General features: G+C 42.5%; 1 protein-coding gene across 1 annotated transcript in view; it reads left to right on the top strand.

Moving 5' to 3' along the window:
* ccdc40 (coiled-coil domain 40 molecular ruler complex subunit) overlaps positions 1-15,447 on the top strand; it is a 24,911-nt gene extending 9,464 nt beyond the window's left edge. The window contains exons 3-21 of the mRNA XM_087842110.1: positions 200-337; positions 423-748; positions 2,719-2,874; positions 2,975-3,094; positions 3,391-3,516; positions 5,905-6,054; positions 6,139-6,258; positions 7,188-7,288; positions 7,746-7,801; positions 8,218-8,278; positions 8,653-8,869; positions 8,954-9,080; positions 11,090-11,330; positions 11,442-11,505; positions 11,612-11,732; positions 11,882-12,046; positions 12,475-12,593; positions 12,841-12,956; positions 14,795-15,447. Coding sequence (XP_087698236.1) covers positions 200-337; positions 423-748; positions 2,719-2,874; positions 2,975-3,094; positions 3,391-3,516; positions 5,905-6,054; positions 6,139-6,258; positions 7,188-7,288; positions 7,746-7,801; positions 8,218-8,278; positions 8,653-8,869; positions 8,954-9,080; positions 11,090-11,330; positions 11,442-11,505; positions 11,612-11,732; positions 11,882-12,046; positions 12,475-12,593; positions 12,841-12,956; positions 14,795-15,002 — 2,732 coding nt within the window. The 3' untranslated portion in view covers positions 15,003-15,447. The remainder of the gene's footprint in view (positions 1-199; positions 338-422; positions 749-2,718; positions 2,875-2,974; positions 3,095-3,390; positions 3,517-5,904; positions 6,055-6,138; positions 6,259-7,187; positions 7,289-7,745; positions 7,802-8,217; positions 8,279-8,652; positions 8,870-8,953; positions 9,081-11,089; positions 11,331-11,441; positions 11,506-11,611; positions 11,733-11,881; positions 12,047-12,474; positions 12,594-12,840; positions 12,957-14,794) is intronic.

The raw sequence follows: 15,447 nt of genomic DNA, 5'->3' as shown, positions 1-15,447 counted from the left end.
GTAGACTGCTGAGTTAACCACTTAGAAAAGTGTAGCAGCAACATATAAAATCATCATGTCACACTGACAGAGTTTAGGTGTATCTGTAAAAACTAAATTCTTCAGATTTAGAATTGTGATTATTTGCATCGCTGCTGTTGCTTGATGACATTAACTCAAAGGTTAGTTTGGAAGTCTCATTGTAATCTACTATTTCTAGGCCACATGCTGGATCTGCTGAGAACCCAGGGAAAGAATGGTGGTATGGCCTTGCTGGAGAGCTTAATGATCCACTACCCAGCACTCTACACCCAGGTGACTGGACGCAAGCCCAGCACTGAGCCCTCAAGATTCAGTGGTGAGTGGCTCAAAGTCTTTGTATGTCTTATGGATGTGTTTGTTCTCTTTGTTCTGCTGACTGCAATCCTTGCACTCTCTTTCAGGCCTGATAAAATACTCAGAGCTGACTGAGTATCTGGTCAGAGCCGTCACAGGGATGCAGAAAGAGCTGCAGGAGGCTCGTAGCGAGGCCAGCAAATTGAGAGCACACTGCGCCTCTCTGGAGGCAGACATCAGTCAGATGATGGAGCAGGAGATGAAGTCCAGAAACCTGCGCACCGACAACGAACGGATCCAGAGACACTTGTGCTCTTTGCAACGTGAAGTCACCAAGCTGAAGGATGAGAAGTGTGACTTGTATATTCGCTACACAGCAGCAATCGAGGAGAAATCAGCTGTGAACGGGCGGCTCCACGAGCTAAACCTTCAGGTCAGCGGATGTCATTAGAGTCTGTTTGTTCACTGCAGGAGACCTTCTGTCTGAGTCTCAAAGCTGTCATTCCTGGGGAAAATCCTCAAAAGGCTGATGTTAAAGAAGTGAAATTAAAAGCTTGAAAGGATTAGACAGTACCAAGGGAGGCTTTTGTCGTTTTGTGTTCACAGCCTGAAAAAAAGTTGTATACTTTACTGTGGTAAATGTTCTCCCGCTCAAGTGACACCTCACAAGTAATCTGAGTAGCTATTTAGCAAAAAGTCTTTGCTATATACAGGAGCTGTGGGGTTTAAGTTACCAGGCAGAACAAACGAAAGGCAAAAGTGGGAAGTTCAGGATCTTTCCTTCTGTAACATGTCACACTTTCCTTTTTTAAATTGTACTCTAATGATTGAGCCATCCACTCAAAATCAAAGTCCTTCTGTCCCCCCTACAGAAAGGGCTGCCATATTTATCCTCAAGCAAAGATAACAAGCAGGCTCCACAGTTCTTATATGCTGCATTTGGTTACACCCTCATAAATGCATTTATCTTTTTTTTTCTTTAAACTTTTAATCTTCAGATTTGACCTCTACAGATTCAAAACAAAAGCATATTACAAAAGACTTTTCACTGGTTTCCTCTAAAGGCACAGCAAAAGCTCTAAACTGCACATATGAGGTGTTGTAAAGCTACTTCAGTATCTGCAGTTGTTCCTCCCACAAGTCTCCAAATCTTAGAGAAGTATAGCACTAAATTGCTGCTGTTTTTGGGTGAGACAGTATGTAGGCATGATCCACTCAGGAGTGAAAGGTCATTTTGAATGTGGTCATAAAAGTCTTTTTTTCTAAATAACAAAATTGTTATTTCTATTATATTTCCCAGAAACATTGTTTAGTTGGGTAAGAGAACATTTTGTATGACAGTAAATATTCATGTTTGAAAAGACTTTTGTTTAAAAAACAACTCTTTTAATTTATTGAGAGTTTAAAATAACTCAGAGTTTATCCTGACTGTGTGGTTGGTTTGGTCAGGACTGACCCCAACCAGTCACAGCAGATGGCCCCGCCCCTCCCTGGGCCTGGTTCTACCGCAGGTTTCTTCCTGTCAAAAGGGAGTTTTTCCTTTCCACTGTCGCCAAAGTGCTTGATAGTTGGGTTTTTCTCTGTATGTATTATTGTAGGGTCTACCTTACAATATAAAGCACCTTGAGGAGACAGTTGTTTTGATTTGGATAAATAACATTGAATTAAACTGAATTGAGCTGATGGGTCACAGAGAACTTGGTGAAAGGAAACCACTTCAATCATGCAAGGATATCAGAACTGACTTCAGATCATCAGAACTGTTTTGTCAAAGTCATTTCACCTCTGTTGTTTTCCAGCTGGTCAAAGTCATTTGATGAATTGAATATATTTCTCCTTTACTAGCATCTCTATCATTGAATCTAAAATCCTTGTCCTCACATACAAGATCTGGAAAAGTCAAGCCGAGGGGATTTAAAAGTAGAATAGGAGGCAAAGCCTGGCCTCTCTCCTGTGAATCAAGTTCCAAATTTGGATTTCTCTACCTTTAAGATTAGGCCTAACACATTCATTTTTCAAAAAGCTTGTAGTTAGCGCTGGATCAGATGACTGTGAACCTTCCCTTAGTTCTGCTGCTGTAGTCTCAGGCTGCTGTGGGCTTCTTATAATGCCCTGAGCTTTTCTTTTCCCTTCACCGCTTCTCTCTCTCCTTGTTTTCACACAACATTATTGTGTTTTTAGTTTCTAGTAAACTCTGAACCTGGTTGCTTCCCACTGCCACCAAGTGCTTGCTCATCAGGGGAAGGGGGTCATCTAATTGCTGAATTTAATTGAATTGTCTCCAGTGTCTCAGATTTACTGATTTACACTCTTTGTTTCTTACCACAGACTATAAAAAAACCCCATAAAACACCTAATTAGATGTACAGTGTCTCAAGTCTTGTTTGTCTTGTGTGGCGGCAGGTGTATCAGCTGCAGACTGAGCTACAAAATGCCCAAGCAGAGAATGAATTCCAGAGGCAGCGGTCACTCAAGTCTGTTTGTCCTGAGTCACCGCAGCTGCAAGATGAAGTCAGGAGCCTGCGCTGCCAGCTGGCGAAGGCAGAAAAACTAGACCCCGTGAGCGCAATTGTTCTTTTTTTGTTTTTCACTTAGACCATTTTTTTCCACTCATATTCTTTAGAAGGTGAAATCTTATTTGCTGCTCCTGTTGCATCAGGCTCGTCAGGACATCCTGGCTCAAGACCTGGCGGAGGCCATAGACAGTCAGGTGGAGCTAGCGGAGCAGCTCCGATCATACAGGGAGGAGAACGAACAGTTGCTCAGAGACAAAAAAAAGGTGTGTTTGTTTTTGTTTTGTTTTTTCCTTCAGTGGTTACAGTAACCGGACCAGGAAATGTCACACAAATTCAACCAGTTATCTCTGATGGAAAGTGAGCTTTTCAGACTCCCACTCAACGCCATGATGGGCAAAAGTATCAGCTGCTACTTGGAGAGTTATTGTTACCTAACACTAATATAAATAAACCATGAAACCATGAATACCACATACTTCTTTATATAAAAAATGACTTTCTAATGTAACATAGACTTAAAATTGAAGCTAAATTGGCAAAATATGCGTGTATTTGTCAGCTCTTGGATCAGAACGAGTCTCTGAGCCTCCAGGTGCAGCAGCTGACTCTGGACTGCAAAATGCACCAGCAGAAGAGCGCTGTGATCCAGAACCAGATGAAAGCGCTCCAGGCCGAGAGAGACCAGGTAAGGAATTGATGACAGTGCCTCTAATCAATCTTTCCTGAATTTGATAAACAAATTAATTAACATTTCCAAGCTGCATTTTTCTGTTTTAGACTTTACTTTTACGGAGAGCATCGGTTTTGCTCTGGTTCATTGTTGCGTTGTTTCAGTGTCAGATATTACGCCGTTCGTCTGTACTTGTCTGTTGTGTGTGTGTAGGCATGTGTTTATGTGTCTTTGATAAAGAACACAGTGTACACGCTTCTCTGTTTTAAATAATACCTTTCTTTTTAAAGGAGTGGTGTTCTGTTTTTTTCTAACATGTTCTTACCTTCATACGAAAACATCATGAAGAAATGACCCACTTTAAAGTCATTTAACATAAGCTGTCATTAACTTGAACTCTTTCCTCTGAAAACAATGAATTAAAAAATTCTACCACACCCTAAAAACTGTCAGATTGCATTTAACAGCATTTAACTACCTCACTGAAGCAGGGGAATTTGATTTGTTTGACAAGTCTCGAGCGGATGGTGTGACGCACACACAAGCTCGAGGAATGAAGGTGTTGGAGTTCCACAGCACAGACTAATTAAGATCAAGACAGTACCTTCAATTCTATAACTACTTCTGCAGGCATAACATATTCAGACTTACACTGCTGATAGTTTGGCTTTGCTTGTTGTTTAAAGAAAAACTTTAATCTAGTGTAATTTGAAATTGTTAAAAAAAATTAAAAGACAATCAACTAATGACAAAAATACTTACTTTACCTCACTGTGCTTTGTTTTCTACATGTATATGCATATTTGTATTTATTTGACGCTGCGCACAACATTTCCTCTGAGTTGTAATAACAAGTATTCTCAAGCAAAGAGGATAAAAAAATGCTCCTATTCCTACGAGTACAGGGAGCAGGGATAGCTCAGTAGGTAGAGCGGTGGCCCCATGATCGGAAGGTCGGGGGTTTGATTCCCCTGCTCTACAGCTACCCTGAGGTACCCCTGAGCAAGATACCGTCCCTACACACTGCTCCCCGGGCGCCCAATGGCTGCCCACTGCTTCACTGAGTGAATGGGTTAAATGCAGAGAGGAATTTCCCCACGGGGATCAATAAAGTACACTTACTTACTTACTTTACTTTACTTATTTCCTTGGAGAATCGTGTTAGGCATACAGATGTCCATTTCAGTGTTTCAGTAAGAAACTTTGTCACCAAATGCAGGTTTATCACATTAAAAGTCTAATTGTTCAGGTTAGGAAACTCTTTAAATCATTGATTTTTCTCCCTTTTTTCCCAGTTTTTGAATACTATCTGAAAATGCCAAAACATAAGAACTTTTTTTAATGGAAATTATCAGAGCGTGATCAAAGTATATCTTACGCACCTGAAAAATATAACTGACGCATTAACTATTTAACAAAGCTGTTTCCCAAACTAGAGCTTCTGACACTCTTGTCTCGCCCGGTTGTGCCTTAAAGTCTCCCACTTCCTGTTCCACTTCCTGTTTTCTGGTGGTGATTTAAAACATAATTGGACAATAGCTTTCCTAATAATCAATTAGTAACTCGGTGTGCCATTGGAACACCACAGAGATGCTTTCCACAGCATGTCTATTATCCTGTCTTCCTTCTCTCACCCTAACCGGTTGCAGCAGATGGCCCCGCCCCTCCCTGAGCCTGGTTCTGCTGGAAGTTTCTTCCTGTTAAAAGGGAGTTTTTCCTTCCCACTGTCGCCAAAGTACTTGCTCATAGGGGGTCATATGATTGTTGGGTTTTCCTCTGTATGTATTATTGTATTGTCTACCTTACAATATAAAGCGCCTTGAGGTAACTGTTGTTCTGATTTGGTGCTGTATAAATAAAATTGAATTAAATTGAATTATACCGTATATTTCATTAAAAACTATAAATAATTTAATATAATTATATTAATCATTCATTTAAAACCGATCAATTTGATGTCATAAAGAACATTTCTAAGTGTTGTGTTTTGGTATTTACATCCATATGGGGTTTTTCAAGGAAACACAGTACTTCTGTTTTTAAGTTTCCATCGAGTATTGTTCCAGAGGTGTGTTTGCTGAAAGGTGTTGAAAAATAGATCGCTGTCTGCTGTTGGCGCTGCTTTGACAATCGACTGCATACCACATGCTTGTATCCAAGCCAGCATGTACTCTTGTATCTCAGCAAACAGTCCTCGGGGACACGTGCAAGTTATGGTGATATGTTACAGGTGGTGCATGACGGTGTTTTTTAGTTGTGGTTATCATTATCGGCTTTGTGTTTTTTACATGAGGCCTAAACTTGGCTCAGCTGTGTCTGTGTGCCGGACTAAGAATCAAAGTAGTTTCATGCACAGTCAGCTAAACGGTTTTAAATAACCGCCAATCATTCATGTGCTTCTAGGCTTATCAGTCCAGGGATGAGGCCCAGGCCATGATCGCACATGTCCTGGCTGAGAAGGACACCCTGAGGTGCCAGCTGGTGGAGCTACAGGAGAAGGTGTTCAGCTTACAGACCAAGCGCAGCTCTGCAGAACTGCACCAGAGCTCCGAAGTAAATTTTTTAAACACACACGCGCTCACGTATGCACAACACTTGCTAAATGCTATTACTGACTAATTTCATGTCTACCCTAAGGAGACGGAGGGCGGCTGGGATCGTCTGAGTTCCAGCAGCGATGAATGCCCCGTATCGTCTCGACGCAGACTCTGCCGCATGGATGCAATTAATCCTTCAATGGTTTCCTGCAATTCAGAGGTGTGTGAGTGTGTGAAAAAGCTGTGAAATGCTCTGTTAATTTTTTCCCACATGTAATAATATAATCATATATTTTAAATCTGATGTTTTTGTACAGCTCTCCAGTTTTAAAGAATAGAGTTAATACAGTCACGAGGATTAGGGTCAACTCGTAGGAGTTAGATGAGGTAGCTGGCTAATGTGTGGAGTGGCTGAGGAGTTTTTGCTTTGTAGCCTGGAATGATTCTAAGGAGTCATCTCAGGCACAAAGAAAACACTGCAGACAAAAAGCAACAAGAGAAACTAGGGCTTATTGTCTAGCGGCCTGATGAACACTGTGGCCACTTTGGTAGACTCAGTAATGCAGTGAGTAATGGATGAAATCTACAGCTGCCAAGCTGAATAGACAAAGAGTAGGTGTGGCTGGTCAGGCAAACAGTAAGAGTGACTAAGGAACCACACCTGAGCACATCAACACAAATTCCCCTTTTCTTCCGCTCACTGCCAGCAGAGGGTGGTTAGATTCATTTCTAAAATGGACAAAATCTGTAGGATGCACCTACCAGTCTCTGTTAGTGCGTCCAACAATGCACCCAACAGTTTTATAGTGGAAACTCTTCGCCATGAGTAAAAGTTATTTATTTATGGCGTTCAACTGCATGCAACCAATATTAAATTGGGTGCTGGCACATTATCAGTGGGGAAAAAAGGTGAGATGGAGACAAAACCAGGCACTAGTGACCAACATGTGTAATCAAAGCCTGATAGCACTGCTCTTGAGATTAATAATGAAAAACCCTGACATATCAGTTAACCGCAATGCACAGAGTGGTATGTTCCTGCTTTCTCATTCAAACTATACACTTGTGACAAACTGTCGCTTTTCTTGCAGTCATGATTTTATGTTCTGTGTCTGTGTTGGCCGTGTATATTGGCTTGTGTGTGTGTAGTGCGAAGATAGCGCTACGTGTAGCATGCGGTCCCGAAACGCTGAGCCTCCCAGTCCGGACTCTCTCCGCCGAAGGAAGGAAATTCTGTATGCAGAGAGCAGGTATGCCTGTGTTTCCTAGAAGTGCATATCAAAATCTCATCATTTCTTACTGACATGATGAGATTTTGGGAAACATTTCACCAGAACGGATGAATGAGTGTTGCTGACCTCTGCATTCCTTTCTGTGTTCATATCATGGCACAGTTTCAGGTTGATTATTGATTTACAGCAGAAAAAGACAGACGGAGGTAAAGTGTAATTGAGAGCTAATTAAAGAACACAAGTTTGTTGAGGAGCCACAGAAGTTCTATTGAAATCACAAATTGAGTAGACTTTATTTGTCACAGTGTCTTGCTGTTGTCATAGCAACCCACCAAACCAGTCTGTAGACATTATCCCCATTTATCACACGCTTCTTTGCGAAGTAAACTCAGTGTAAAATGCATACTGTCATTGTTGTGTGCATCCATATTTGTTGGATCTGATAAGAGCACTTGTCTGTATTTTTTTCTTGTAGCTCAGAGGCAGCAGAGACTGACAGTCTATTGGACGACTTTGTGTTGCTCCCCAGCGGTGCGTATTGAAAGCATTATTCTTCTTTAAATTACTGTGTATGTGTGCAGAGATATCAGAAAGAGACCTTCTTTCCTTCTTCCTCTCACCCACAACTGGAACAGCAGATAGCTGCCCGTTCCTGAGCCTAGTTCTGCCAGAATTTTCTTCCGGTTACAAAGGAGTTTTTCTTTCCCACTGTCACCAAGTGCTTTCTCTATTCTCCATATTTCTCATACGGGATCATCTGATCGCTGGTGTTTTCTCTCTATTATTGTAGTACATTCTTTACCTTATAGCTGTTGTTTGAGGGGAGTTTCATTACCTTTTTTCCCATTGTGTCTTTGCCAACGTAGAGTGACACATTAACCCCAACACATTATTTCCTGGGAAACAACCCTGATGTCCAATCATTAAACATTCTCTCTTTTGTCCAGTGGGGAACAAGAGCATGCAGACATTCGGGCTTTCCTCTCGTAGGAGGTCCAGCTCTCACAGGTGAGACAGTGACGCGCATTTTTAAATAGAATTAGATGCTACTCTGCCCAAAGGGTATGGACACTTTAAAGGCCAATCATAAATCTAATGCAGGCTATTAATCACAGGACATTGTTGATCACTAACTGGTGAAGTGAAAACATTCTTCCACACTTACTTCTTACACTTAGTAACTTGGGAACATATGACCATGTATAAAAAAAAAAGTGCTCTACAAATAACCGGATATTGTGAGTGTGCACTGCTGTAGCAAAATCAGTCCAGGAGAGCAGGTCCACTTTCTACTAATCCCAGTGTGCAGGAATTATTTGTAATTATTAGTGATCAATATTTGCTAAATAGCTTGAATAACTTCCCTAATTTTTCATCGCCAGCCTGTCAAGATCCTCAGTCCCTCCCTTCCTGATGCGTTCTCGTCCAAAAGCGATCCGTGTCAGTGGCAGAGTTCTCAGCATCTCCTTCCAGGGTGAGGCGCTCCTCAGCCAGCTGGCAGTGTTGGGGGGCAATAAGACGGGAGTGTTTGTGCATCAGGTGACTGAAGGCAGCGCAGCTCACACTGTTGGCATCAGCCCCGGAGCTCAGATAGTGGAGGTAGGTGCAAATGTGTGCGTAAAAGCAGTTTTTCTCCTTATCACCTGTTGCAAAGGCGAGTCTCACCACGCTGTTGGTCTGCAGGTGAAGTACGAGAAGAATCAGAAGGCTCTGAGGATGGTGCTGGAAGATTCCACTTTAGAGGAAGCCATGTGGGCTCTTGGCCAGGTTGCAGGCATCTGTCATCTCTCCCTCCGCCCCAGGCAAGATGGTACGTCATATTTCTTGTACTGATTCATCGAGAACTTACACATGAATTGCGTCAGATTTCCATATGACTTGCACCATAACCGGAACACCATTTTACTGTAACCCTGCATCGCGGCCTTCTATGTAGCTTGGCGTGCCTCCTGAGAAATGTGACTACATGTCCACAACCACTTAAAGGCTGTGGTATAGGGATAAAAAGAGATTCCAGTTGCTACGCAAGTTAGGAAGTAAATTTCCCGCAAAGCCTAAATGAAGTTTTAGTCTCATCTTGAAACACTTATATGCCATTTTAGTGGAGATGTTAGATCTCGCTCTATGACATGTCTGCAGTCTTGAAGCCAAATTGTTCTGTTATTATTTTCTTCCACACTATTATCTAAACTTGCTGAAGCTGTAAAAATGCCCATAAACATGTAAGAGTATTGGCAGTACTGTATTATACTTTGTGTTTGTTTTACACGCGTAGCTGTGAAATAAGACTTTATGGTTACAGCTGACTTCAGGAAGGAGGCTGCTTTGGTTGACATTAAAAGGATGCCTGACATGAGGAAGTAGAAACTGGATATGATGAACATGCTGCAGTCATGAGGGTGTTTTTGTTGTGCGTCAAGCAAAGAATTCAGCTCTGACACCCTGTCATTTTGGGAAAGTAAACCACATTTTTTGGCACGTATCCAAAGACAGAGCATAATAAAAAAGCAGGCCCTGCATGGTTGACATAATAAAATGATTGTTTGTTTGCTATTCCCTCTCCTTCACGCGTTGCATCACAAACTGGTCTTTTAAATGTTCTCAGCAGATTATTTGTGCATGTACATGAACTCAAAGTTCTCATGTATTCAGAAACCACACCTGATTTGATTTCCCCGTCTTCTTGTGCACATCTGGCCCGCTCTGGCCTGGCTACTTTGTGACTGCACCCTGGCAATCCACTTCCGCATTTTCACCATGATCCTCAAACTATCCAGTAAAATCTTAATTTTTATTGCGTGGATCATTGCTCGCGAGAAGAGCAGGGTGTTCAAGAAAGTTCAGGCTACGTCCACACGTACCCGGGTATTTTTGAAAACGCAGATTTTTCTATGCGTTTGCACCTTTCGTCCACACGTAAACGGCGTTTTCGGTCACTGAAAACGGAAATTTCTAAAAACTCCGGCCAGGGTGGATATTTTCTAAAACTCCGTTTTTGCATTTACGTGTGGACGAGAAAAACGGAGAAAACGCAGCGTCAAAGGTGTGCGCCTTTTTTGACGTCACACTGTGCGCCACGTTATTGTTTCGGTGAAATGAATTTCTAGAATACTGTTACTGTTAATTGTACTCTCTGCAGTGTTTAAATGCTTACATATACACACACAGTTACTGTCCCTCCACACATACCACTCAGTTCTGCTTCTATGCCCCAGCTTTGTTTACTATTTCCCACCGAGGCTTCTAGACTTCTGATTGGCCAACATTTCTGCACGGTTAGGAATATATCGCCACCTGTTGCTTTGGCATGTTCCTAGCAGCGTTTTCCTTCATTTCTGCCTTTACGTGTGGACGGGATTATTTTTTTAAAGAAAACGGAAAATCTCTGTTTTCAAAAACACCCGTGTACGTTTGGACGTAGCCTCAGTTTGAAGGAGTGCTGTTTTTGCTACTCTGGAGAAGCTCCAGCCCTCATCACAGACACACAGGTGTAAGTGATCAAAACGGGACGAGCTTTGAAGGGGATCTGATAAAATAAAGTCTAGTATAGGTTTAGTTTTTATCTGTGAATTTTATAAACGCATCTTTACGGGTAAGGCTTGTGCTTATGTTGGGTGTGAGGATTAAGCACAGGAGGTAATAAAGTACAGTTACCATGAAAGTATATTGTTCTTTAAACTTGACATTATGGTAGTTCTGCATCACTGGGATGAAATGTAGAGCATGTACAGCAACTGACATCAGTTCTGAATATCGTCCACATGGTGTGTACTGCAGAGTGTCAGTCCAGTGGTTTAACGTCCTCTTCTGTCTGCTCAGACTACGAGGCGCTGCTGCAACAGCTGCAGAGCAGGGAGACGTCATCAGGAGACTCCTTCTACGTACGTGTCAACATGTCCCTCACTGCCGGCCCCGGAGGAACCCTGCCTGTGTCCTGTAACGACATCCTGCATGTGACGAACACGCGGCCCGCCGGCACTGAGGACTCGTGGCGCGCCAGTCACGTTCACCCGTGTCAGCAGCTGGACCTGCAGAGCGGAACTGTTCCCAATTATTACAGGTCGGTGCACTGATGAATGAAAAGTTCAGGTTCACAAAAGGCAACTGTGCGCTCTTCAGATTATTCGAGAATGGAGTCTGATCACTACTCACTGACTTCTTGATGTCACAGGGCACAGCGGCTTCTGATTCGAGCTATTGAGGATATGAGCTTTGAAGCAAAGAAGTCTGAAAAGGTAAGCATAAACTAAAGCACTGGGTTTTTGTTGCTTTGTTTAGTTTTTTTCACAAGTTACATCTTTCCCCTAATTAACTCCTGGGAATATTCTTCTGCTTCGTCAGGGTGAGCGTGTGATGACCCAGAATACACAGAAGACTGTGAGGATTGTCAGCACTGGGCGCCAGGGCAGGAACCCACTGTGGGTCAGCGTGGAGGAGGAGAAGAGCGCGAGTGCAGAATCAGGTACAGTGGTCACAAAACAGCAGAATTCCTCGGGGCCACATATTCTACAAACAGCCAGTGAATCTCAGCTTTAACTGCACTTAAAAAAGAGATCTATGGAAATATTAGTGAGATATAAACATTTGCACTGTCTATTCTTTCCACTGCAGATGCAACATCTGCACCCAAAAGTTGCGTAACTCTCATGCCCTACACCCTGGTGACGCCACGCTATCCGCCTGTCTGCAGGCCTGTCCTGCTGCTGCCCTCGGTGCTGGGACGCATCCTGGACAAGAAGCTGGCCAGCTGGCAGGGCTTTCAGCTCTGTGAGCCGGGTAAGAAACGCTCCGTCAATATAAGCTGACAGGAAATCTCGGCTACAGAATAAACAGCTGAAGACAAATTGTTAGATAAGCGGGAGGGACACGGTTTCCTGAGCTGACTCATGTTTTATGGGCGAGATTGCTCATACACCTCCCACTCTATTTACGATTTCATGCTGTAATGGAAGCGTAGTAAATAACCGGTCTCATACTGCACAATGAGATGGGTTTGTGTGTTACTGTAAATCAGGAAGGAAATAAATATCAATAAAAGAAGGACAGCAGCCATAAAGTGTAAATCTTTACCATCATTACAGCAACATAGGCGTAGGATATTTAGAGGAAACAACAGGCTACACCAAATGAAAACATTTAATGTGTGTTTCCAATAATACACAGCATTATCTCGTGTGTTATAATCTCTTTCCTCTCTGCTTCAGAGGTGCTGAGCTCCAGTGAGCATGCAGCCCAGCTCCAGAGGTCTGAGATCCTGGAGGAGGTTGAGCAGGGTGGGAGCCGCTGCTACACCCTGCAGAGTGTCGAGAAGGTCATGAAGAAGGTCAGAGCAAAGATGGAAGCTGTGGTCAACAAACTGTGTGCAATGCTAAAGAGACGACGGCCAGTTGAGCCGCAACTTTTGTACAAATATGAATGAGATTTATGTTGTAAACATTACATTTTGGTTATCTGATGACTTTAGCACCATCACAGTGCCAGAGATTCTTTCAAATGTATTTCATGTAACAGCACTGCGCTTAAATCACACTTAAGCTAAATTTCTTTCTTTATTTCTTCATAACCTGCAGGGCATCCACTGCGTGCTGCCATTAGGCCTCGACTGCGTGCGCCGGCTGCAGCGCTCTGAGATCTTCCCCATTATCATCTTCATTGGCCAGTCTGCACGTAGCGCACGTAAACTCAGGTAGATTTGTCTTCTTCATCTCACGCAATGCCACCTCATGCTGGAAAACCTTCCTTGTTTTTCCAGTTAGACTCCATGGCACACAGATTCATTCACAAATATCTTAGAGTTGTAATTTAACTTCATATTTTCAGACAAGTAAAACAAAAGGAACTGATGTATTTGTAGCCGCCAAGACTGGTGGACCTAAATCTTCACCACCACGTCTGTATACATACAAGCGAAAAGGGGAGTGAGTGGGTCAGCGCTCAGAGCACAGAAACACACCATTTATTTTCATAAGAAAACACAGCCAGAATCACAGATACAAACTAAAATCCTATACAATACAAAGAGTGTTCTCAATGCGCTAAAAACCCTGCCGGCAGAAATAACTATACACTATTAAAACAAAGCTAAAAAAAATGTTTTCCATATGCTAAAATTACCCTCCCACAGTCCCATAATCAAACAGTCCAGCCACACATGGGCGAATGATCCTTATCTGAAACAGGAGAGGAATTTCTGACAGCGCGTTGTCGCATAGTCCCGCCCCACTCCACACCTGAACACGGCCTCCCTCGTCTCACCGTCAGATGCAGGCAGAGGGGCATCCCTGCCCTGTTGTGAATTGCGGCCATCGCCACCCACTGTTGCTGTTCCTGCCGTTGGGACTGGATCGCCGAACGACTCGCAGCCCCCCACAGTCAGGCAGCATCCTTCAACACACGTGCGGGCTTACACGCGTTCCTTTTTCTCCCGCTCACCTTTCGTGCGTCGCTCCTTTTGTCTCTGCGCTCACTATCCCCTTTAACTGTCACGTCCGGTGTGGCAGACGTGTGGAATTGGAGATAGGACCCAAAATGCGGCAGCTCTGGTGCAGATGAGCGTTTATTTAACAAAAGAAATTACAAACAGCAATGGCGTGGGTGAAGGTGAAACAGGAAAACCTAAACTGGGTAAAACTAACAAAACAAAAACGAAGAGGCAGGGAGGTCCGAGGAAATACATACGGGGAGACCGAGGGGAAACAACACAGAACACGCTGACATAAGACACAGACTTTCACAATAAAACAGGAACTTACACATGAAAGGACAGAAACTAAGAAACGCGGACTAGATACAGGAACACACGGGCAGAACAGAGTAAACACTAAACAGGAAGAACAAAACCAATAATCACACAAATAGAAAACAAAACGCTGGGTCAAAAGGACCCAGGACCATGACATTAACAGGTCAACCTGGCGGCTGATAGGTCACCTTGGGGAAGGCCCCCACCTCACAGGTGCCTACAATTGTCTGTTTAGTCCACAGTGGATTAAAGGAATATGGTACAACAACATTAACACACATAATATAAATATAAGGATAAAACCATGCAATATAAATATCACAATAAAATCATGCAAATAAAATCAACACTATGCACCAATACACAGATTGATAAAACATAAAAACACAAATTTCCACTGCGTGACATATTCATGTATAGAGTTTAATGGTAAAATTCATTTTTTAACTAATTTCACCTTTATTAGTGCAGCAATAGCAGAGACAGGAAATCAGGGAGACATGCAGCAAAGGGACCTGAGCTGCTCAACCACTGAGCCCAGGCCAGTTGTGCAATTATGCCTACTAAGTAAACAGATTTTGTCATACTTACAGATCAGTTACTTCGACTGTATGTACAAACAATATCAGCAAGTCTAAAGCAAAACATTTCCTTCCTATTCTATGTGAGTAACTTTTAGAAAAATAAATAAGTGTAAAGAAATGTGTTGATATTACTTCATGTTAATACAAAAGTTCATAAAAGCAGGAGGTTAAAGTTTATTTATCTAACTTTTACGTTAGGTCAAAGCTGCACCGTCACAGTCAGACAGAAGAGCAGCTGCTGGCGTGTTCGAGGAGCGAGGAGCCGCTGCTGGACAAGCTGCCGTGTCTGTATCACAGCGTGGATCCAGAATCCTGGTGTGACCAGACCTCCCTGCTGACCAGCCTGCGCACCATCATCTGGGAGGAGCAAAAGAAGATTGTGTGGGTGGAGCCTGACCTGTGGTAGGGCAAGAAAAGAAGAAAAGGCAACAGAAGAAAAACTCAGAGCATTTATGTAAATAATGTAAATTTCTTAAAGGGCTTTTTGTTTACTGGATCATTTAAAAAAAACCACATTAATATTAAAAGGATAAATAAGTTTTACAAGAAAACTTTTTGTAAACATGAGTATGTATCTGTGATACTTTATGAGTAACTGGAGGACCATTTAGTGTGCATGTAGCTGCATTACTTACTGAGAAACGTGTTTTACGCTGCCTCCTTTTTTTTTGACTTATTTGTTTAAAACAAACATGTGTAGTGTCCTCGAAAGACACAGGTTTTGTCATGAAACACACGCTTGCATTTACTGCATCTGTACAAAATGTAGATAATTTTTCATTTTCTGTGTTTTCTTGCTTACATGCTGTGTTTTGTAAGTCACACCCTCGATTTAGAATAAAAGAATAATA

Source organism: Neolamprologus brichardi, chromosome 6, assembly GCF_056152115.1.
Source record: "Neolamprologus brichardi isolate AB-2024 chromosome 6, ASM5615211v1, whole genome shotgun sequence".
Lineage (NCBI taxonomy): Eukaryota > Metazoa > Chordata > Actinopteri > Cichliformes > Cichlidae > Neolamprologus > Neolamprologus brichardi.
The sequence above is the reverse complement of the archived record's forward strand: the minus strand, read 5'-3'. Positions and strand labels throughout refer to the sequence as shown.